Below are 24,941 nucleotides of genomic sequence, written 5' to 3'. Positions count from 1 at the left end.
ATGTTTAATCAGTGGAAAACCCACATTGCTTGATTAAGAAACATAACTGCAGTCCTAAAACAGTCCGTCAGGAGTGAGATTGCCATTGCTTGAGAAGGTTTGTATGGACAGAGAACTTTCTGTGTGCAGCAATTGACTGAAGCAATTAATAAAGACTGTTCCAGACCCATATCTCACCAAATTATGTGCAGGAAATTGAAGAAGGTATTGGCAGTTGCATGAGTGTATGGAAACTACTGATTTCTGCAAAGAAACTAGAGCATCCATCTACAATGGTGTCAGAAACACTGTAACTGGACACTGGAAAAAAGTCATGTGCTGTAATGAGTCATGGTACACTTTGTTCTATAATGATGGTAGGCAGAGAGTTTGGTGGGAGCCCATCAACCAATGAACCCAGTTTGCCTTGTAAACACAGCTCAAGGTTCTGGAGGTGGTGTCATGGTGTGGGACATGTTCTGTTGGTATGGAATGGGTGCCCTGATATTGCTAGAAGGTTGAGATGTCCTCCAAGAAATATCTGAATGTTACCAATCAAGTCCATCTTGCAATGTCGACTTTTTATTCAGCAGTTGAAGGCTGTTTCATGGACAACAGTGGCCGGTATGTGTACCTGCCCATAGAAATACCATATAATTTTCATTAAGCTCAATGGAATATCAAAATAGCAAATCTACTTACTATAACAAACACTGAAATATCTGATAAGTCTCATAAATACAATGCTGTGCTAAAGAAAATTCACTATAAGAAACTGTCCACTATAACAAATTATTCATATGATTCTTTGCAGTTTGCTATAGTGAGAGTCAACTGTGCCTTGCCATTTCTTACAGATAATTCAGTGAAACTGGAAAAGGAGAACTAATTTGAATTGTGAAGTAAAGGATCCAAGACCTCAATAGATGGGTATTTGAACTGCAAGAAATAAAGTTCCAGATGTAAATAACCAAAGAAGTTACAATGGTTATCAGAATTAGGAGAGAGAGAGAGATTCATTTGATAAAAGACAAATGAATGCAAGAAAGCATGACAAGGAAATCAGGAGCCAAAATCAATTAACAAGAAGAGTGTAGTTTGGATAACAGAAGTGGACAGCAATTTAGGATGCCACTGAGAAATAACCGAAGTGGCAGTAGTGCACATAATTTATATTAGTGAGGACCATAACATACAAAAGCTTTTTGTTTTTTTTTTGTATGTTTATTATGTGTGAGTGAATTCTTATTTATTTGTTAGAGATTTGGCACTGTTATTTGTAAGAGATTTTTCTGATCCAAAGCAGTAGTACAATTATGTTTATTATGTATGATGTCTAACAAGGACACAAAGTATCTTAATAAGAGTCTTTTCAACCGAAGGTGAGTCAGCCAGTCTCATATGGGGGTGACAGGGTTTTCCCTCCTGGCAACTGGTTTTTCATCCCACAAAACATGCAAACTGACCAAAAGAATATAATACACATACACACAATTTCTAGATGCAGCTTGGATGGTTTAGCCATAATTCTAAAAACAAACTTTCATGGTTGGTGATGGAGAAGAGTTAATTAAAATGTAATGGTAAAATAATATAAATTAATAAATTTAGTAAGCAGAAACACATTAAGACAACAACCTGAGCTTCTAGTCGTGCTGTAGTCTCAGCAGCTAACTGATCTTTCAGTAACTGAATTTGTGCAATAACTAACTGGGTCTGCTGATTCTGCTGCTCTAACTGCTCTCTTAGCATTTGAATATGATGACGGAAGCCAAGCTGTGGAAGATCTTCAGGATGAGAAGCATTTTGCACTTGAAGAGAACTGTTGGACAGGGGCACTGATGTCACTCCTAACTGAGAGAAGATATTGGCTACCTTTAGTAATCACTGATGCACATTAGCAGAGAAATAATTATTCAAAAATACATTAATAATTACTGTAATGAATGTTCTACAAATAACAGATTCTGAATGATATTACCTACCTAGCATGGTATATTACTATAAGTAATTACAATTAATTCTGGAGTAGAAGTCAATCAAAAGTTATTGCTAAAAAAAGAACAACAAATTTTTCTAGAAAATAAATTGCAAACCACTCTAAAAATAAGACAAAGCGTTACTAATTCATGAAGTAAACACTATAAGAGATATCGTGTGAACAGAAGAAATGAGCTTTAAGCTCATTTCTTCTTTAAGCTCATTTAGCTTTTAAAGCTAACATTAAAAATATTAAAATAAAACAAGATGAATGAATTTTCAATATTGTTTATAACCAAAGAGCAAAACCATGTTTGTCTACTTAATAATACTGGATATTAATTATTCTTGTTTTTCATTATAAAATCATGCCGACAACTAGCACGTTAAAGTAATAATTTCAATCTAATATAAACCCAGTTAATTAATTGATGTTTTGACCTTCACATCAATGTCATCATCTGAAGTACTCTCTCTCTCTCTCTCTCACTCACACACACACACACACACACACACACACACACACACACACACACACACACACACACACACACAAATTTCCATCTTACGAAAGCTTATGAGAAGACATTTTAAGAGTATTGGACTCACTATCAACAGACTTATCTTCCTGAAACGTAAGTTCTCTTCTATTATTCCTAAATTCTTACAATTCAGAGAAGCCATTACCAGTGAAAAAGCAAAACTAGAACTTTTAGGAGAGAGGATTAACGATACCAAATGTAATTTAGCTCTTCTCTTTTCTCAAAAATCATCCTTAGAAAACCATTTAGCGACCTCCTTAGACTACATGTCATGGAATCACATTCAAGAAATAAGTACACATCGGGCAATAACATCTCAAAACTTAAACAAACATAAGCTTATCAGAAAGTTTAATTCGCTAAAGACAACACAAGAACAACCAACCCCTAATAATCTTCATGGAAGAAATAAAAAAATTAGTGATAAACCATTCATCATATGTTCTAAATCACAACAAAGAACAAATTCTTATAAAAAGTCTCAATTTTGTCCTTGCGCTTAAAACTATTTCCAAGGAAATGTTTTTAACTAAGATGGAGAAAGCTGCATCACTACTTCCTGCCAGTTTACTTCGCATGGAAGCAATAATTGCGATTAATAATGCAAGACATCTGATAACATCTCCCTTGGCGAAAGGCTACCAATAAAAAGTCTTAAGAACAATAAAGACATCGTTATCATACAAGCTGACAAGGGCAACGCAACTGTAGTGCTAAATAAAACAGATTACCATGAAAAAATCTTGGCATTATTAGAGTCAGATACATACTTGGAAATTGAGAGAGATCCAACGAGGGAGATACATAACAAAACAAACAACCTCTTACAAAAAAGCCACAGAACTTCCACGAAACATATGCCTTGCCACTTGCTCTTTACATCACTCATCCCATATGGGCTCCCAAAGATACACAAGGAAAACTACCCACTGAGACCAATTGTAGATAGTATTGACTCGCCTACCTACAGCTTATCTAAGTTTCTGGCTTCTTCTTTAAAAGGTTTCACAGGAAATTCTTCTTCATATATAAAAAACTCAACAGATTTCGTCTCAAAAATCAAAAATTTCAAACTCCAGCCTTCAGATATCATGGTGAGCTTTGACGTGGTGGCTCTCTTTACAAACATACCAATTCAAGAGGGTTCTCGATATTTAAAAAAAACAAGATTTCAAAAAAGATGTTTTCCATGCTATCACACTGCATTCACTCTGGCTACTTTCAATATGAAAAGAAAATCTACAAACAAAATAAACGGTTGGCAATGGGAAGCCCCTGTCTCCTACATTAGCTAACATCTTTTTTGAAGATTTCGAACAAAAGGCAATCTCCTCAGCTACTCTTAAACCAAAAATTTGGCTAAGATTTGTAGATGACATATTTCTTATCTGGGAACATGGCAACGATAACCTTCAGTCTTTTTTAAATCATTTAAACAACTTCCACCAAGATATCAAATTAACAATGGAGGTTGAAGAAAATGGATCTCTTCCCTTCCTGGACGTAAGACTGACTAAGACATCTGATTCTATTAAAATATCAATCTTTAGAAAATCTACACACATAGATAGATACCTGCATGCGTCCTCACATCACTATCCTGCATAGAAAGTGGGTATCATCTCAACCCTAGCACATTGTGCTAGATCTATACTGACAGATGATGAAGATCTAAAAAATGAACTACAACATCTACAAAGAACCTTCACAAGTAATGGCTACTCGTCGAAAACTATTAATAAACATCTATACCGCCGCTATCAAAACAACTCAGAAACACAAGACAATCCAAAAGGTTATATCTCCTTACCATATATCAGCTCGCTCTCCATGAAACTAAGAAGAATTTTAAGAAAGTTCAACATAAAAACCAGTTTCTCTACTCTTCTTAAACTAAGATCGATTTTAAACAAATACAAACAAGCTCACACCCATCTACAATTCCCAGGAGTGTACAAAATCACGTGTGACTGCGGGAAGCAATACTATGGCCAAACTGAAAAATCCATCCTCCTACGTCTAGAAGAGCACCAGAGAGACATTGCCTACAAAAGAACTAGAGCAAGTGCCCTGTCAAGCCATGTACTGTTTTCAGTAAACACAAATAATGAAGGCCGTCAACATGAGATAAACTGGACAACAACCTCAAACCTTCATATATGCCGTGACGAGGTGGAGCAACGCATAGTCGAGTCTATGGAAATTGTTATGGACCCTCATCACATAAATAATAACCTTAGCTATAATCTACCAGACTCTCAACTCTGCTATCCGATATTGGCACACACGTGAAATCAGACGCACGCAGCTACTTAACAATAGAACTTCTACACGGACTGTAGCTACAGTTCAAAGCTAACTGAATTTTATAATAGTCGTTTTATAGTGATACGATGTTTCTTATAGTGTTTACTTGCTTTCTATGTTCCCACGCCTGAAGAAGTCGGACAATCTGATGAAACATGTTGTGTTTTGAATAAATTTAATTGTTATTCTAGTCTTGGTTATAGTCAGTGTATATATATATATATATATATATATATATATATAAATACAAGAGACAAGTTACATTACAATGGACTCAGTAAATTAAAATAATACTACTGACCTGATCTCTGGTGGAAGAAAAAAAAATTACTTATATTGCAACTGAGAGATTTATATGTATTTCATGCAAGATGTGATATATTTTAATATGCAAATCAAGATCGGTTCCAAATTGATAGTTCAGCGTACTCCATGGACAATCTGTTAATAATATATAGATATGGTCATTTTATATAGCCTCAAAACTTATTGTTCATGTTGCTCCTTTTTGTAATCTTTGATATAAAGACATAATTTAGGCTCTCATGTTATGGAGTGCCCTTGGATCAGAACGAATTTTGATTGCAACTCTTTTTAAATTAAAAATGTAATGAAATAATCATATACATGTGTTACTACCTACCTTTGCTATACTTTTGTCAATAATGATCTTGGAAATTTGGAGTGGAGATTGTAGATGGTGATTAATAAATATTATATTAGTGAGAGGTAGATTAGCAAGATGAAGCTCCATTGATTTTTAAAATTCAAAAACTAAAATATGAATAAAACAATCATCATCATCAAATTCCTGACATGTACCTCAAGAGGTGCACAGAATATGATAGTACTACATGAAAATTTTCATCATTACTAACTTTCTATCTACAAATTTCCCCTAATTAATCTGTTACATGTCAAGACTCCATATCATTATCAGACCTTATATTTCTATTTTCTAAGACACTTTTTACTGCATCAATCCATCTATATCTTGGTCTTCCTCTGGGTCTTTTCCTGCCAACCTGGCAGCGAACACTTGTTTTGCCAATCTTTCCTTTCCTATTATGTTTAAGTGATCTCTGCTAATCTCAGGTGGCACTGAGATTAGCAGAGCTAATCTCAGTGCCACCTGAGATTAGCTCTGCTAACATTTCCTGGTTGCTGACAATGTCAAGTTCTTTCCAAATATCTTTGTTTTTAATATGATATTGCCACTGATGCCATCTGTTCATGCCCCTAATCTTTCTCAGGACTCGCATATCTGCAGTCTCTAGTCTTTGGTCAAGTGTTTTACTTCTGACCCAGCTCTCAGTTCCATAAGTTAAAATTGGTTTGAACACTGTCATGTATACAGCTAATTCAGTGTTTTGACTAATTTCTCTCTTATTCCATATAAATTTATTCAGTTTACTTGCCAAAATACCAGCTTTGTTGATTCTATTATCTATTTCCTTATTTAATTAATTATCTTCACTAAAAACTGTGCCTAAGTAGCTGAAATGTTTTACTTGTTCTATAGGCTCTCCATTCACAAGGCAGTTGATATTTTCAACGCTTCTTCCTATTTTCATTGTCTTTGTTTTGTTAGTGATGATCTTCATACCATATCTATTACAACAATTATTCAATTTAGTCTGGGAATCATACAGACTTCTAGGGAATTTATTTAGAAGTATAATATCATCTACATAAAGCAAAGGGCTGACATTAACATCTTCAATTTTGATATCATGTTTAATACCACTTTCCTTCATAATGTGATCCATATAGATAATGAATAACGGAGGGAATAAAGTACATCCTTGTCTAACACCAGATTTAACATTAAACCACCTTCCTGTACTTCCTTCAATTCTAACTGCTGACTAACAACTCAAATAAAGACTAAGCATTGCTTGATATAATGATCCACTGACACCTTACAACTGTAGCATTTTGAATAGCTTCTCTCTAGGCACCTTGTCATATGCCTTTTCCAGATCGACAAAACTTAAATACAGATCTTTGTTATATTTCCATGATTTTTCAACTATTTGTTGTAAATTGAAAATCTGATCCTGACAGCCTCTATTTGGCCTTATTCCAGCTTGTTCTTCACCAAGCGTTCCTTCCACAATCCTTCTCAACCATTTCTCAAGTATACTTGCATATATCTCACCAGGAACACTCAGTAGGGAAATACCTCTGTAATTCTCACATTGTTTTATTTCCCTTTTTTTTATATGGGTACTATGAGAGTACTACCATGATCATCTGGAATTAGTCCCCTCTGCCCAGGCCTTCTGAACCATGCAGTGCAGGGTCTGTAAAACTTTTATACATTTCTATTCGAATATCATCTACACCAGCTGCCTTTCCATATTTCAGGCTTTTGATGGCTTTTCCTACTTCAAGTATGGATATTTATTCCTGATTGCATGCCTGGTCAGTGTTTTTAACCACTGGGCTATCACCAATTGTTTCATTTAGCAATTTTTTGAAGTAATTCCTCCATACTTCAAGGATATCTTTTTCTCCCGTTTTCATGTCACCTTTATCATCTCTAATTCCTTTTTCAGCACTCTTTCCTCCATTTCTGAGCTTCTTCAACAACCTCCAGAATATCTTGTCACCTTCTTGATATTTATTTTCTATGTTGTTACAAAGTCTTCCCATGATTTTGTAACAACATAGAAAAAAATTGTTTAGCTAGTTTTACACAATGTTTAGCTTTCTTACATTTGTCTCTGTATTCTCTAGGAGCACAAGCTGACTTATTTGTCAGAAACTTTTGATATGCTTTCTTCTTTTCCTTCACTGCCTCTTTAGTTTCCTGTGTCCACTATGGAGTTCTGATTTTTCTATCCTTACAGACAACCTCGCCACATGCCTCTTTGGCTGAATCAATGAGTGTTTTCTTCATTGCTTGCCACTGAATCTCCAAGGTTTGGTTCCTGTTCTCAAACTTTCATTTTTTCTTCAATAATGTTTGTGTATTTCAGTCTACAGTTCACATCTGAGAGTTGTTCAACTTTTATTTGCTTTAAAACTTTTTTTACATGTTCTTCTTTTCAGTATGAAATTTAATTTTATCCTGCTGAAGACTAAATAGTGATCACTTCCAATTTCAAATCCTCTGTACACTCTAGTGTCATGCACCAGAGAAAAAACATCACTATCCACAGTAACATAGTTAATGAGACTTTCTTATTCCTTGCTTCTTCTCTCCATGTGAATTTGTGCACATTTTTATGTTCGAACATTGTGTTAGTAGTAACCAGTCTATGTCTTGATTACTAAATAACTTAAGGAATTCACGTATACTGGAATATAAATTAAAATAAACTTTAATATATACTTCCTATATTTCAGCAAAGTCACATTGCCATTTTCATGGGAACATAAGATTAAGACATGTGCATGCAGGCACTAGAAACAGCAAATGAGGTCAAAGCGAGGAAACTATGTTTTTTCCTAAAATCCTGATGGTGCTCCCTAGCGGGCTATATTAGGTATTCTTGGCCGTTGGGCTGAAGTTCTCAAGATGTATGTCTCCCAAATTTGGGGCAGTTTCATGCATCCAAATTTGTTGAGGCTTGGCATGTTTCTTAGGGCTGAGGCTGATTCTATGAATAGGCTTTCAAATTTATACTTGCTGTGGTGTATTACTGTGGCTTTCTTCCACCGTATTCTGTGGCGTGTATCCAGAGCATGGTCTGCCACCCCAGAGTAGCTGTACTGGTGAAACCGGATGTAGTCCTTGTGTTCCAAAATTCTGATATCTGCAGTCCTGCCTGTTTGGCCAAAGTAGGACAGCTGCAAGGGACCTTTTATACACCAGGTAGGTCTAGGGGAAGTGGTTGGTCTTTAGTGGAGCAGGTAAGGTATGCCAATTTTCTATATGGTCTGTAACAAGAGGTCATGTTTATTCAGGATTTTGGTAATTTTTTCCAAGGTGTCCTGGATGTAGGGAATGGCGATGGATTTAGAGTAATCTTTTTTGTGAAGGAGGGAGGGGGGGCTGTGGTTTAGCGGTTTTAATAATTTTTGGGGGTTGTAGACATTGGCTGAGAAAGTGTTAAGGATGTAATTTAGTTCAGTCTTTTAATTTAGGTTAGGGCATTGTCATTTGAACAGATTAATTTAGCCCTGTTATATAGTGTCTTAATAACTCCATATTGTTGTGAGGGAGGGGGGGGGGGAAGATTGTTGGTGAATGTACCTGCCTGTATGGGTGGGTTTTCTATAAACTGAGAAAACCAAGGTTCCATCAGGCTTGCAAGTGACTAGTGTGTCTAGGAAAGGGAGACTGTTGTTTTCCTCTTTTTCCAGGGTGAACTTGATTCTGGGGTGTTGGTTGTTTAAGTGCTTAAGTGTAATTCTATGAGAATTACAGTCTATGTCCTGAGCAGAAATCCAACAGGTATTTGCCATTATCATTAGCTTTCCTCTTTTCTCCAAATTTTCCCAAAATATTTTTGTATGTCTCACAATCATTTCCTACTCTGCTATTTAGATCGCCATCAAGGACCGACTTTTCATTTTTCATTGTGTCAGCTGCTTTCTCTAAAGCCTCAAAAAATTCCTCCACATCTACCTTAGTAGGTTTCTGTGGGACCATAGGTAGAAATAGGTCTCATTGTCCAGTTCACCATTCTGATTTTTGCCCACATCCCTCTACTTGAAATTGCCTGCCATTCAAGAAGATTAGCCTGGTATTTAGTGTTGAATACTATGGCTACTTCTTCTTTTCCTTGATTGTTATTTCCTGAATATAACATTTTGTATTTATTGCTTAGAAAGATCTCACCAGTTTTTGTGTTTCAGTCACCCTTATTATGTCAATCTGGTATGTATCCAATTCCTCAGCTAGCTCCACTTCTTTGAAAGTACCGATCTTGAACTCAGATGATATTGAGTTGGAGTGCGTTTTAGGATTTGTTCCAGTAGCTGACTTTTCGCTGTTTGCTATGGTTCCCCGGCGAAAACAAAGGGGGCCTTGTTTAACCGGGCAGCGCCCCAGGAGGCATGAAATTCTGTCATGTTGTACCATCATTTTATAACTTGTGGTTTAAGCCAATAAGAATACAATATGGTCAGCTAAATCCCAAATTGCCAGCCCATCCTGGTTCGTTCAGTATCCGGGTAGATACCTAACAGGGTGCACTACGAGAAGGTGTGGATTGGACATTAGGTCAGAAAGCCCTTTTTGGTACTCTGCATTCCTTAAAAGGCTATGAGGAGGAGGTCTTTCTTATCAATAATTTCAAGTTCAGGAATAACATGATAATGGATGGATGAATTTGTGTTTAAATAATTGCTTTTAATTTAGATTTCAAGTATGTTGAATATCTTTTCAAATATGATTTCATATGCCTTAAAAGTGAGTATGAAAATTGTTTACTTATTTATATTTTTGTATTTAATAGCTATCAAAAAAATTAAAAACAGTTGAAAACATAAGATTAATAGGATACTATTAAAAGATGGAATGTGGACAAGAATAAATTCGGTAATGAAAGATATGATAATAGTAAATACATTATAAAGCTTGTAATAATTAAAAGTGAAAAATATTCCAAAATTAAAATCTCGAACTTAAAAACTCTAAAGGATGACAAAAGACCAATGTAAAGGTCTCAAAAAGTAAAACAAAAATATATGAAACCAATTTATTGAGATGAAGTAAGGCTGTTTCAGGAAAGCCGTTATCAGAAAAAAAAAGAACAAAATTTTGTAGAGCACATTATGTAGGCTGTGTCAATGCTATAAAGGTATTTTGATTAGTTGAAAGTTTTTGGTTATTGCAGAGCTGCCAAACCTCAGATATAATGTAAGGGCAGTGCACATTGATAATGTTGCAATGTGTTTTTATTTCCATGGTTTCTGATATTCTTAACTTTTTTAAAAATTTTTTTTTCTGGAAGTTAAGAATGGTTAATTTCTCTATTTGTGGAATGTGATTGTATTCTATTGCATGTGCTGCTATTTCTGTAGTTGAAGCTTTTTGGTTTTCTTTTGCAAATATGCAGGTATAGATATATAACAATCCTGATAATGCTTGTACATTAAAGTGGGAATGAAGTGACCTGCTTGTAAACCCAATATAGGTGGCACTGCAATCTGATTGAAAAGGGAAGTGATAAACAACATTGTAACACTGTAGAATGTCACCATGGATTGTTTTCTTTTTTTTTCTTTTTAGCTGATTTAATAATTTAGAGTCACTAGTGAAAACAATTTTATAATTAGAATGTTTGAATATGTACTATAGCTTTATGCATATTTTGTATATATGGTAATACGATTTTATTATAGGAAATATTTATTTTCTCATGAGGATTGGCAGCTCTTATTTTGGCTGTAGAATTAACATTATTGATTAATTGTTGGAGGCAAGTGCAGTTCAGGAAAATCTTATTTAAATGGGTAATTTCCAGGTTTAAATCTTCATAAACATTTGTATATTTATGTGTGTTTATAAATTGAGAAAATGCTACTGATTTTCTAATGGTTAAAGTTCAGGTAGTTTCCTACGTTAATGGGTTTATGATAAATTATTGTAAGAATATTATTTTCTGATCGGGTAAGCATCAGGTTTAAGAAATTTACTGAATTGTTTTTTACTTTAGATTCTATGGAGAAGTACAATGTATCACTGAAGTTATTAAAGGATGCTTGTAAATTTTGGATGTTTTGTTTTTCCCCAATACAGAATACATCATCAACACAATGTTCATAAAAAGAAATGGCGTGTATAAGTGTTGGGAGTAATAAGTTTGACTCCAAGTGGTGTAAAAATAAGTCAGCAAGCTGACTGCTAATATTTTGGCCTACTGGGAGTCTGAAAATTTTTATCTAGAAATTATTTTTGAATGTAAAGTAATTAGCTGAGACAATTAGTTTTGTATGTGAAGATACAAAGCTTGCAGCTAAATCATTGTATTAACATTAATTTAATGGTATTTAGATAAGTAGTGATTGTACTATTCTTGTGTATGACTGTGTGGTTGAGTTTGTTTATTTATTTTTGAATAAATTTGAATACATTATATCTATGTATTCATTACCAAAAGAAAATGGATTGTGGTGTGAGAGAGAGAGAGAGAGAGAAAATCGTAGATGTTTTAGAAGTCAGAAATGTGAGACTTGTCAGAAGTGAGAGAATGAAGTAGAGGAAGTCAGCACTGAAAGTACAGGAGTGAATTGAGTTCTGGGTTTAAACGACAGGAAAAGAAATGTGAGAGAGTATAAATGAGGTGATTGACAGTAAGACAGCATATTCAAAAGTTGCAGAAGTTCAAGAAAATGTAGAAGAAATAGCTTGTTTGCATGCAGTCCTTCACAGGACAAAGCATGAGACTGAAAGGCTGCAGAAACAGCAAGAGATTAGGCAAACTGAGAACAGAAAATAAAGCAAGAGGTCTGAAGCCAAGCACAAAATTGTAAGAATAAATGAGAGAAAATGTAAGCAGATAATTTTTAATGATGATTCTATGATAAGGGAGTACTTCACCAAAGAGCTACAAAATCTTGTTTCCCTGGTGTGAAAATTAATAATATTAGTAATGCTTTAGAATACAGAAAGGAAGCAGAAAGAATTCATTATTTTGGCTAGAACTAATAACTCAAGAAGTGAGAAGCATTGCATGAAGAGGATGTGAGAGAATTATTGGAAGAACTGAAAAAGAAGAGTGAGAAGGTGAAGTTTGTGAGTCTGCTGCCATGTAATGATAGAGGCAAACTAAGGAGGAGGATGATGATAGCTAATGAAATGTGCAGGTTGTGCAGAAGGAAGGAATGATGTAGAGTTTGTGGACTTATGGCCTGAGTTTGATGGATATAAAGATTTGTGCAATGCTGATGGACTGCACTTAAATGGATTCAGAAATAGGTGTCTAGAGAGAGAGCTTTGCTAACTAAGAGTGTGGAAGCACAAAGTCAGAAAATCTAAAGAAATTAGGGCAAAGTACAGACGAGTGTGAGAATGACCAAGGGCAGAATCTAGTCTTTTCTTAACCAAAAATATGGAATAGGGTAGTAATTTCAAGAAGGTGGTTGGAGGCCTACAGGGATGCTGCAATTTCTATATACTAATGCTAGAAGTATCAGGGAAAAAAAAAAGAGGGAAGAGTTTTTGGCATTGGTTAGTGCAACCTCAAACATTCTAAGCATTAGTGAGACTTGGCTAACAGCAGATGATGTAGTTACAGGGATAGAATGTGATGGATTTAGTATTTTCAGGAAGGAGAGGGTAGCCAGGACAGGAGGTGGTGTACTGCTGATGATAGCAGATGAACTGCAGCCAAAAGAGTGGGAGCCAGTCATGCAGATGGCAGTTCTTTTGAGTCAATCTGTGTGTGAGATTGAGGCCAATAGGATAAAATATAAAATTGGTTGCTGCTATAGGCCAGGGGTTATCAGGGATAATGCAGAAGACATATATCAGCATATTTGTACAATGAGTGCAAGTTGAGTAATTATTATGGGAGGAGGGGAATTTCAACTTTGGAGACATAGATTGGAAGGAGAAAAGATCACATGGCAGGAAGAAAATGGATTTTATACACTTACCGGGAGAAAGGGGGACTCAGAGTATGAGAGTGTTGAATCTTGTTGTAAGATCAGAAGACCTGTCCATAACTAAGGTAGCTATACTGCCTCCAATTGGGGAAAGTGATCATGTGGTCTTTACTTGGTAGCAAAATGTGGAAATCCCCATTATGAATGGATATATATGGAACTACAAGGCAGGTGATTATGATACACTTAGGAAACATACTGAAGCAGTATCATGGCATGAGGATCTGTAAGGGAAGGATATTCGCAGTATATGGAGGATAGCCAAGAGGTATCTAGAGAAACCAATATCACACTGTATACCCAAGGTTAGGAGGGTAAATTTGGTAGGAGTTAGATGGATGAGTAGCATCATTAAGCATAAGCTGCAAAGGAAATGTTGTGGAGGGTATATATAAGGGGAAAGGTGATCAGCTAAGCTAACTCGTGAATAATACAAGTGGAGGATAGCTAAGAGATATCTAGAGAAACCAATATCACACTGTAAACCCAAGGTTAGGAGGGTAAATTGGGTAGGAGAGTAGCATCATTAACCATAAGCTGCAAACAAAGGAAATGTTGTGGAAGGTATATAAGGGGAAAGGTGATCAGCTAAGCTGAATGATAAAAGTATCAGGCAAGAAAGATGATCAGCATGGTAAGGAAGGCAAAATCAGATTATGAGAAGAAATTAGCCAAACATGTGAAAGGAAATCTCAAAGAGTTTTTTTTGTTATGTGGCAAGTAGGAGGAAGAATGACTATGGAAGAATAACCTTAATGAGTGCTGATGGTGATGAGGTAACAAGGCAGATAAAACCATTGAGTAATGGTTTTGTGAGGGTATATCATCCAAGTGAAGATATTGTTATGGTAGAGACTTATGTGAAAACAGCATTTGAAGAATGAGGTACTTAGGATATTGCAGAATTTGAATGCAACTACAACTGTGGGATTGGATGGGATATCAGCTCGCATTTTACAAAAATGTGCAGGGGAACTAGTGATCCCCTTGACTTAGCTGTTTAAGTCACAAGACAGTGGAAGGAGGGTAAAATAATTCTTTTGCATAAAGGAGGATCCAAGTCTGTGGTAGCAAATTACACCAATCAGTATCTCAGGAGTGGTAGTAAACATATTGGAAAAGTTGGCCAAAATGAGAATTCAGGAATGGGCAGATAAGAATATGATACTCTATGAGAGGCAGCATGGCTTTGTGAAGGGTTGGTCAAGCCTTAGTAATCTACTAACTTTTTATAATAGAGTGACAACTGCACTCGATAAAGGGAATGGGTACAGGATGATACTGTTGGATTTTGCAAATACATTTGGCAAGATACCATATGGAACTCTGTTATGCAAGTTGCAAGAAGTGGGGATGGATATAAAACTGGTGATATAGATCAAAGGATGGCTGATGGACAGATACCAAAAAGTAGTATATGGAAGAGCAGAATCCAGAAGAAGGCAGGTGACTAGTGGTGTGCTGCAGTGCTCTGCTTGGATCACTGCTGTTTAATTTGTACATAGGAATATAGGATTTGAAGGGAGATATTCAGGTGTTTTGCTGATGATGTAAAGTTGGGTAGAGTAACAGTTAATCAAGGAAATTTTAGAGAGCTTGCAGGATTATTTAACTAGGCTGATTTAAACAGTATGAGCAAAACATAATATCAATTTAATGTGGAAAAGTGCAAAGTCATGCATTTTGGGATACAAAGATTACAAGCATATTGTAATATCACATTGAGGTAACTGTACTCCATGAAATTGATCAAGCCAAGGATCTGGTAGTAGATAGAGAGCTGAAGTTTAGAAGGCATATTACTAAAGTAGCCAGGGCAGCTCACAGGATTACTTAGTTATTGAAGACCACACTAACATGCAATCTGGAATATTGTGTTCAGGTCTGGTCACTTGGGTTTCTTTGGAATGAGGAAGCAGCGGAGAGGATCTAGCAGAGAGTGACCAAGATGTGAGTGGTCTGTGGAATGTGGCATGCAAGGACAGATTCAGGATGTGTGGATTGCAAAAGTTGGTTGATAGGTGAGAAACAGGGAGGGGAATGATAGAAACATTTAAGTTACTTAAACGCTTTTATAGGATTGATGCAATTGATGTAGGGAAAATGTTTCAGCACTTAGCTAGAGGCCAGAACAAGAGGTCATCCTTGGAAGTTGGGTAAGATTATAGTTTGCAAGGGCATGAGGACTAGATTTTTTGCTTGAAGAGTGGTGAACGAACGGAATAGGTTGCCTGAGTTAGTCGTGAATGCTTTGTCTGTTAATGGTTTCAAAGAGAGGTATGATAGATATTGTGTTGATAGTTTGGGTCTCCCATGATGAGTTGTAGGACCTCATGGAGGTGCCCATATAATAATAATAATAAAGAAAGGTTTAAATCATTTTCTAATAGGTATGTGTAAAAAGAACAACGTTGGTATATTACTGTATTTTAATGGTTAAATACTAATTGTTAACTTGTAAAGGTAACTGACTAAAAGAATGACAGAACTGTACATTAGTTATAAAATATTGTTAAGGTTCAAATTGTACATAATGTTGATTTAATGTTAAATTCTAATGCAAAATTGTAAAAGTAACCGAATGCTAAAGTATTTCTGCCTCAAGTTAAGAGGATTAGACAGTATTATGTTGGTGACCTGAGAGTGAACAAAGGTGCTGAAGGTCAAGACAACTAACGTCAGTATGCTTACAGAAGATCCAGAACAAGTTCTTTGTTCTAGAACAAAGAACTCCAGATCATATAAAAGAGGTCTTGAGACCCTCAAAAAAAGCTCTTAATTTTTCCTCTTGATGCAGTTCGTTGGCCCTCTCAGACTCCCGAGATTTTGTTGGAACGTGACCCCTAGGTACAGGGAAACCCAGGAGAGGCAGATATGTTTCTAGTAACAGAACATGCCACGTGCGACCAGATACACAGTGCCCACAATAGATCCAGTACCGATGGAGAGCAATGCCACGATTCCTGGGAAAGAACTACGGAAGGATGACCGCCAAGAGCGGTCATCCTTCACTGATCAGTGAAGGCCAGTAATAGGACAGAAGGAAGTAGTAAACAAAACCACCATAAGTCTTCAAAGCTAGTAGGACTGTGTATGATACTGAAATCTGTGAATAGATTCTATTGTACTTTTTTTTCTATTTTAGGTAACTCATGAGATTTGTATATATGCCCACTGCACGTAGCTCTGTTAAGAATAGTTGTAAAGTCGCTATAAGAGATTATTGAGGCTGAGTGTTAGCTAGTATATATTAAGAAAGAATGTTTAGTCAACGATGTTGTTTGTAACAGCGAGTAATTACCTAGATTTGTAAACAAGTTATTTAAGTATTGTGAGTAGAAGGTCTAATTGTGAAGGTTACGTTTTGAGCTCAAGATAGGCATCAGAGAGAAATTGTTCATTTGTGTATTATACTGTAAAGTTGCTTAAGGTTAAATAAACATGTTTGTTTGATTAAAATTATCACCTGATATTTGACCAATGCACTGTCTCACAAAAACGATCAAACCTGTGTACTTAAGTAGAGTAGTTGCCACAACTGAATAATTAAGGTTTATTTTAGAAAGTGATCTATCCCATAAGTGTTATAACTAATCTTCTCATGTTATACAATTAATTCAGGATGGCACAGTCGATAAATAATATAAATTTTTCCTGAAATACATAGTGTGGGAGATAGTAATCTGTACAAATTAATTGCCTATTCCAAAAGTCTTTTCACTTACAGCGTGAACACTTGTAGGAAGTTAAAGGATTTCAAGTGGGGACCAAGTTAATCGGATTAGATTAAGATAAAGTGTATTAAACGGAAAGTAACTATAAGGAGCACAAGGTATAGTATAGTTATAGCTTGTGCTCTTTATAGAAGGGAAAAAGTTGAAGTAAATGTAGTAAAGATAAAGATAAGAGGAAAATATTACAAAGGGGCAGTCAACAGACAAAAACAACAAAAATATAAATAAAATATTACAACTATTTCTGAGTTAACCAAGAAATTAATTACAAAGGCACAGGCTCTTTAACATACACTGGCAAGACACCAAGAAAAAATAGCCCAATTGTTAAAATCAATCAACATCAGAATGGCCTTCAAACCAGTTAACACCTTACAAAATTTTCTGCTTCCCTAAAAGACACATTCTATTCTACAAACATCCTAGGGCAGTTGTGGCAAACCTTTTTATGTGCATGTGCCAAAAATTTACAAATAGAGTTGCTGACATGGCAAAAATTTACCACTTGAGTTGCTGACATGCTGGGCAGTTTTCAATAGGGGAAAATTAATAGAAAATTAATCTAACTTAATTTATTTATACTATAAATTATATAAATAAATAATATAAATTATATTATATAATAATATAATATAAATAATATTTTGTTTTATTTAAAATATTTATTTATATATAAATTTATAATATTATTCAGTGTAAAATTGATTATTGTATTATTAAAATGATTTTAATTATGTTGGTTTGAAAAAAAAGAAAAAAAAAAAACGGTAGTGAGAAAAATATTTATGCATTGTAACTCACCATAGAAGTAAGCTGAGAAGGGGAAGCAGCAGAAGGATGTCAACTTGTTGGTGAAACGCTTACCGTATTTACTCGAATACGAGTATAACTTGCCCTCACACCCCTGATTTTACTTTACGAAAAAAAAAAAAAAAAAAAAACATTAAGAAGTTTTGCATATACTTCACACACGAAAAATATTTAAACATGTTCACTTCGAGGCGATAGTAACTCGTTCTCCACGGTTAACATGTCCTACCCAACAGCCATTATACTGCAGATGCGAGAAAAACAAGTAGTTTTATTGTATCCCTGAATAAGGTACAGAGCCTATTGCAGTCTGTGTAATATATTTCTCAACAAATAGTGCAATTACAGACAGCTGGAATAAAAACCATGTCCTATTCTGTGCCGCTCTGCTGCATTCCTCATATGAGAGATAGGTCCAGGCTTCTATATTTTTCATCCACTCCAGTCTTTGTCTTCCTCTTTCCCTCAACAGTTGCTTCGAGAAGTGTCCTTTGTAGGCAGTTATGTCTCAGAATATGTCCAAAATATCTGACTTGTCTCTTTTTAATTTCTTTCATCAGGCTCCGGCTTATGCCTGCCATCTCTAGTACCTCTTCATTTGTCTTTTCATGATATTCTGACAATTCCTCGTAGCATCCACATTTCAAAGGTCTCCAGTTTTTTCACACTCAGATTGGAGAGTGTCCATGTCTCTACTCCATATGATAACGTAGACCAGTGATGGCAAACCTGTGACACGCGTGTCAGCACTGACACACTTGAGGGTTTCAGATGACACACCTTGGATGTTGAAAAATATTGGTATTCTGATGAAAAAACTGTGATAAATCGTGTAAGATCACTCTCAGTTAAGGCGAAGGTAGGTTTGTTCAGTGAAAGAACTTTCTACCAGTAGTCAGCAACAGAAAAGTCATTAAATGTAATGTAAGTTTGTAATTTCAGTTTATTAAATTAATTGTATAATATGAATTCATAGATTTTATATCAATGTCCTATTAAATAAATAGCCTAATATGATATGTATAAGTCACCATCATGATTAAGTAGTTAAATTTATATGCATGTATGCAAGTGGCACATCAACAACGTCAATATTTAAAAAAAAAAAAAGTTTGACACACCTCACACCTAGGTAAAAAGGTTCGCCATCACTGATGTAGACCATATGTAGCATCTGGAGATATTTAGTCTTGTTTTCAGATTTAATTCTCTAGATGTTAGTAGAGTTTTCATACTGTTGAAAGTTAACCTTGCAATTTCAATCCTTTTTCTAATTTCATCTTCTGTCCTGCCATTCTCTGTGATCAAGTATCCGAGGTATATGTATTTTTGCACTTGTTCTAATTTATTTCCTTTTATATTGATGCATATTTTTGGTATTTTCTTTTCTCTTGAAATTATCATGATTTTTGTCTTTTTAAAGTTGAAACTGAGGCCACACTGTTCGCTATACTTGAGGGTTTCATCTATAAGAGTTTTGAGGTCATATTTGTTTTCAGCTAGAACTGTGTCATCTGCATATCTTAGGTTATTAATATTTCTGCCCCCTACAGTGATTCCTTTGAGGTTACTAATTTTATTAAATATTTCTTCTGTGTACAGGTTAAAGAGAATCAGAGAAAAGACACAGCCTTGTCTCACACCTTTCTGAACTGGGAATTCTTCTGAGGTCTCTTTATTTATTCTCAAAGATGCAGTCTGTTCCCAGTAAAGATTAGTTAATAGCCTAATGTCTTTTCCATCCATGCCTTTTTGTAATCTATGAAGCAGAGGTACACATCTTTTTGTTTTTCTAGATATCTTTCTATGATGGTTCTGATGTTGAAAATACCTTCTCTTGTACCTACATCTTCCTTGAAGCCACTTTGTGTATCATTTATTTCGATGTTTATTTTTCTTTTATTTGTTTTAAGAATAACGTATAAGAGGACTTTTGATACTTGACTGATAAGGCTGATTGTCCTGAACTCTTCACATCTTGTAGCTTTTGTTTTTTTGGGAATTGGAACGAAAACTAAGTGATTAATATCATTGGGTAGAAATCCAGTCTCGTATATTTTATTGCATAATTTTGTTAGAAATTTCAGTCCTCCTTCATCGACTCAAGCAAAACCATATGTTACACCAGAAACACAGTATCTAACTAAAAACTATTGTCCAATTTTTCAATTACATGAAATAAGTGTTTGTTTTATTGCATTTGAACTTCTCAATGTCATTATGACAGATCACAAAGGCTAACTTGAAATAAAATTCTACCACGAATTGAAACATGCCATATAATGGGTGTGTGAGTTCGCCTGCCAGCTCAAATAAGCAGCAATAAAATTCAACCAAGAGTTAAAACTTTGTGTGAGTTGAGCCTGCCAGTAATGAGAACTTCCGTCACAACAATACATCGACACACCTTCATGAATGTGTTAAAACGAAGAAATATATAGTGAATGTTATGACAATTTCAGATGTTATGGAATTCGGTTGAAGAGAATTCGTATTTCAACACAACAATTGTGGGTTGCCTTTGGTTCACGCGATCCTTTGTTAACACTGCATCAATCATATGCACGTCTTCATAGCTGCTCTCTCGTGTAAAACAAAATTTAACTTGTACTTATTGTAATTAAAAAAAAAGTTGAATAATTTATAAGCATATAAAAGGATATCACCTGTAAATCATTGATGTGCCATAGGTTCGCCATCTATGTCCTAGGGTATACAAGATTCCTTCTTCTTGTGGGAAGGTGTATGTGGGTCAAACTGGAGAAGTTTTGAAATCCAGAGAAAAGAACATGTAGGCAGCTTTGAAAACAAAAGAGAAGAAAGAAATGGATTCATAATACACATTTGATGTTCTTGCAGAACATCAAATGGCAGATTGGCAAGCTTTCCCCATGCCTTAGTTATAAGAGAATACTTTCATTACATTGTTTAAGGAGTTTTCCAAGGTCATTTGCTCACACAGCATGCTAAAATAGAAACCAAGCACTTATACTTCACGACAATTGGAAGTCATTAATTAATGCATGTAACATGTATGTAATAATCTCTTTCTTATGCCAGCAATCATGTACAGAGTTTACACAACAATGTTATAACTAAGCACGATATGTCTAATGATACATGTGATTAAAACTAACAGAAGACATATATTTCAAACAAATATTTTGTAGAAAGTATTTTTAACTTGGGTATAGTTATGTTAAAGATACCAAGCAATTTTAAACCTGGTTTTACTCCATTTTTTCCAAGTAAGCAAACAGACAAAATGTCAAGTTTGCGCCTGCTGATGAGACCTCAATAAAGGTCGAAACCGGTCTGGGTAGTGGCCCCTTGCCTTTAATACAAAACATCATACATCCCCTTCTTGAAGATGTGTTTTGGCATTAAGGGTAAATATTAAGATTAGTGATCAGAGCTTGCTCCACCTTTACCACGATTTGCCTTGGTCTTGCACTACCTGTGGGATCAGCTAGTCTTGCATCAATTGCAGGTGCAAACTTGACATTTTGTCTGTTTGCTTACTTGGAAAAAATGGAGTAAAACCAGGTTTAAAATTGCTTGGTATCTTTAACACATATTTTGTGTTAAATATCTTCCTGAAGATGCTGTCTAGCAAAATATGCCAGAGAAACATTAAATTTAAATGAATAAGAAATCTGAGTCAAACCTGGTTAATCATTCAAAGCTGATATAAATTACTCACAGTGAATTACTTAAAGAATAATTATTCTGTGACATAAAAATATGAAAGCAAACTAAATAGGATAAAAGTGGTAAAAAGGAAAAAAAAAATAGCTGCCTTAATACAGAGATTAATGTATTGAAGCATGTGCAAATGCATGACTTATCAATGCCTGTGGAACTTTTATCAAAAAGAAAGAAAATACTAAAGCTGGTTCATAAAAAGTAGTGATGAAATTCCACTGGAGAATTTAAATATCTTTCAGATTTAAGTAAGTCTATATGACAAAAAGGTGACATTATCATTTTACAAAAACTCTTGCGTGCATATATTTAATACATAATATAGTACACATAAATTATCATACCTCAGAAAGGTGAACTGTTGGCTGCTTATTAAGTGATGACACATTTTCATGATCCTGTACAGTACTACTTAAAGGATTATCGGTCTGTGTATCACAGCTACTTGGTTCTGAAGCATGATCCTGAGTCTGCCCTGAAAGTAAGCATTATAATATCATAGTATTTTAAGTTTTCATTTATATTTATCCAAAAGGAAGTTAAAAAAAAAAAAATTATATCTCCTATTCTGGAAATCAAATGGTATTATACCACTTTTTTAGGCCTGTTTTGAAAGAAGGCATTAATTTTCAAAACTGGAAATTAATATCTTTTTAATTATTTATCCACATTTTTACCATAGCGAAATTTGTAGTTAGAAATTTCTTAGATGCACAGTTGGCAAAGTGATTCAAGTATCATATTCTAAAAAAAAAAAGTTTATTATCCATGGATGGAAATGGCTAAATGTAGTGAACATATAGCATCACTGAAAATATATTACACTTAATAAATACTGTTGGATGTTTTATTTTATAATTTAGCTAAATCACAGGCACAATGCTTCCGTTATATTTGCTGTGCCATTGTAAAATCTTACTTGTTCTTCTTCTTTGTTCTCTAGATTTTTCGTCTTGATACTCTCGTACTTATTGAACTTATCTCTAACACTTAAATTACCCTATTAGTCTCAATATTCTCTCTGGGCCGATCTTTACCTTTAAGAACGATGCTAGTGGTTTAAGGACAAAGGGATTGCTAATGGTCAACACCAACTCCTTTGTTCAATGCTGGATCTGATTCCTTTTTCGGATTCAGGGAAAATTTCTATTATCCTGTGCCACCCTGAATCCTAGATTAACAAAGAGTGCAGAACCAAGGAACCAGAACACAGTTTAGCATACTATCTTATTTCACTATAACTTATTTATGCAGTCAAAGTCTCCCTATTTAACTTGCCTGATTTTCTCCTCTATTGCACTTTTTCATAAAATTCGGACCACAGCGGGAGATGTGGTCCGAATTTTATGAGAAAGTGCAATAGAGAAGAAAATTAGGCAAGGCATCAGTTAAACTTAAAAAGCAAAACATTTAATTACAATTGAAGCATCTTACACTTTATGAATATACACTAATAAAGCAGTCTACAATTTCTAAGGAATGAGCATTAATTATTTAACCTCTCTATCTTTATCATAACATGCAAAAGAAAGAACTTCATATATAGTTTACAATTTCTACTTGATAGATCAAACATACTCTTCTGTACTCTTCAATACTATAGGACATTTGCTAATTGAATTTCTAATATAGCTCCACGTGCTCTTACAATAATTCTTTCACTAAAATTTCATAGTCACTCTACCATAAAAAGAATATTATCTCTAGAGTCCTTCCTATAATTACAAACTTTCTTCTTATACACTATTACTTATAAAAACATAGAGTGTACATTACCAACTGCTGGGGAACTGTTTGGCCACTTCGCATATCTTGACTGGACAATCATTTTTTGATTCCTGGTTCATTCTACTTCTTCTGAGACACTCTCCAAGGGTCCGACCTGTACTTATCTCTGCCGCCAAAAGTAGGCATACGTTGTTCTCTGGTCAACTGGCACAACATCGTAATGATATCTCCGGAATCATCCGATATTTCCTTCCGCTGGGCTGATCGCTGACCAGCAAACTTTCAGGAATTTGACGGCATAGTCCCTCAGTCTTTGTCTCGAATCTGCGTTGAAAAGCCAGGGATGAAAAGGAGCCACGAGGAGGTTCCAATACACCAGAGCATGAGTCCAAGAGCATAAGAGTAAGAGACTTTTTAGGTGCTGCAACGACTTTTTAAATCGTGCGCTACCGATTTCTTCTATGTCATAATTTTCTCCTCCCCTTTTTCCATGTCACCCTACGTCACCCAGTACTTAGTGCCACACACGGAATTCTAGCGTGCTCTTCCGAGTGTGTGTGTGTGTGTGGGGGGGAACTACGTGCTTACCTAAAGGGTGCACATGTTTGGATTCCGGCTACTTTTTATTTAATCGGATTATCTTTTCTCCCAGCAATTTGTAAGTACTTACACAAAAGCAGCAAGGTTTAAGAATTTAAGCAATTTACAAAATTTTACCTTGTAACATAAAGTAGTGAAAAAAATATCCTCAATTTAGTAATACTTTGGTAAATTACAAGAATTTAGTAAGCCCAATATATCAATATGTGATTCAAAATGTAAACCCATGTTAAGTCTGTAGGAAACGTTAATTAACTTATTTTAGTTTCATTCAGAACTTAACACTTCCTTTTTTAAACATTTTCTGATGTTGTCCTTTTCAAAACTGATTTACAGATAACACAAATTTAATTATTTTTATATCATAACAACAAAAAAAATGCAAAAAGTAAACAGAAATATTACATATATACATATTATCAGCATCACATTCCTGTAATTTACAGTACCTTCAAAGGATATACAGGTTATTACTATGCTAGTAATAGTATTACACAATAAGCTTAGATTATAGAACACTGCATGGTTTGTCAGGATGAATGGAGAGTGCTATCAACAGCAAACCTGTGAAGAGGATCAGTGGTCCTCTTCACAGGTTAGCCTACTTTTGGCGGCAGAGATAAGTACAGGTTGGACCCTTGGAGAGTGTCTCAGAAGAAGTAGAATGAACCAGGAATCAAAAAATTATTGTCCAGTCGAGATATGTGAAGTGGCCAAACAGTTCCCCAGCACCAACTGCTGGGGAACTGTTTGGAAACATACAGTCTATGTTTTTATAAGTAATAGTGTATAAGAAGAAAGTTTGTAATTATAGGAAGGACTCTAGAGATAATATTCTTTTTATAGTAGAGTGACTATGAAATTTTAGTGAAAGAATTATTGTAAGAGCACGTGGAGCTATATTAGAAATTCAATTAGCAAATGTCCTATAATGAAGAGGATCTTTCTGCTATCTCAGTAACTACTGAGATAGCAGAAAGAGAGTAGGGAA

The 24,941-nt window shown here is 35.0% G+C and overlaps 1 protein-coding gene across 2 annotated transcripts in view; it reads right to left on the bottom strand.

The window, feature by feature from the left end:
- LOC150097435 (carboxyl-terminal PDZ ligand of neuronal nitric oxide synthase protein-like) overlaps positions 1 to 24,941 on the bottom strand; it is a 287,244-nt gene that overhangs the window by 59,371 nt on the left and 202,932 nt on the right. For both annotated transcript variants that reach the window (XM_090407036.1, XM_090407034.1), the window contains 2 exons: positions 21,967 to 22,097; positions 1,618 to 1,833 (listed from right to left, as the gene is read on the bottom strand). In XM_090407036.1, coding sequence (XP_090263162.1) covers positions 1,618 to 1,833; positions 21,967 to 22,097 — 347 coding nt within the window. The remainder of the gene's footprint in view (positions 1 to 1,617; positions 1,834 to 21,966; positions 22,098 to 24,941) is intronic.

The sequence above is a fragment of the Typopeltis vanoorti genome, chromosome 17 (genome assembly GCF_054136105.1).
Source record: "Typopeltis vanoorti isolate ZY-2024b chromosome 17, IOZ_Tvanoo_1.0, whole genome shotgun sequence".
Lineage (NCBI taxonomy): Eukaryota > Metazoa > Arthropoda > Arachnida > Uropygi > Thelyphonidae > Typopeltis > Typopeltis vanoorti.
Note: the sequence above shows the minus strand (reverse complement) of the source record. Positions and strands in the feature narration are given on the sequence as shown.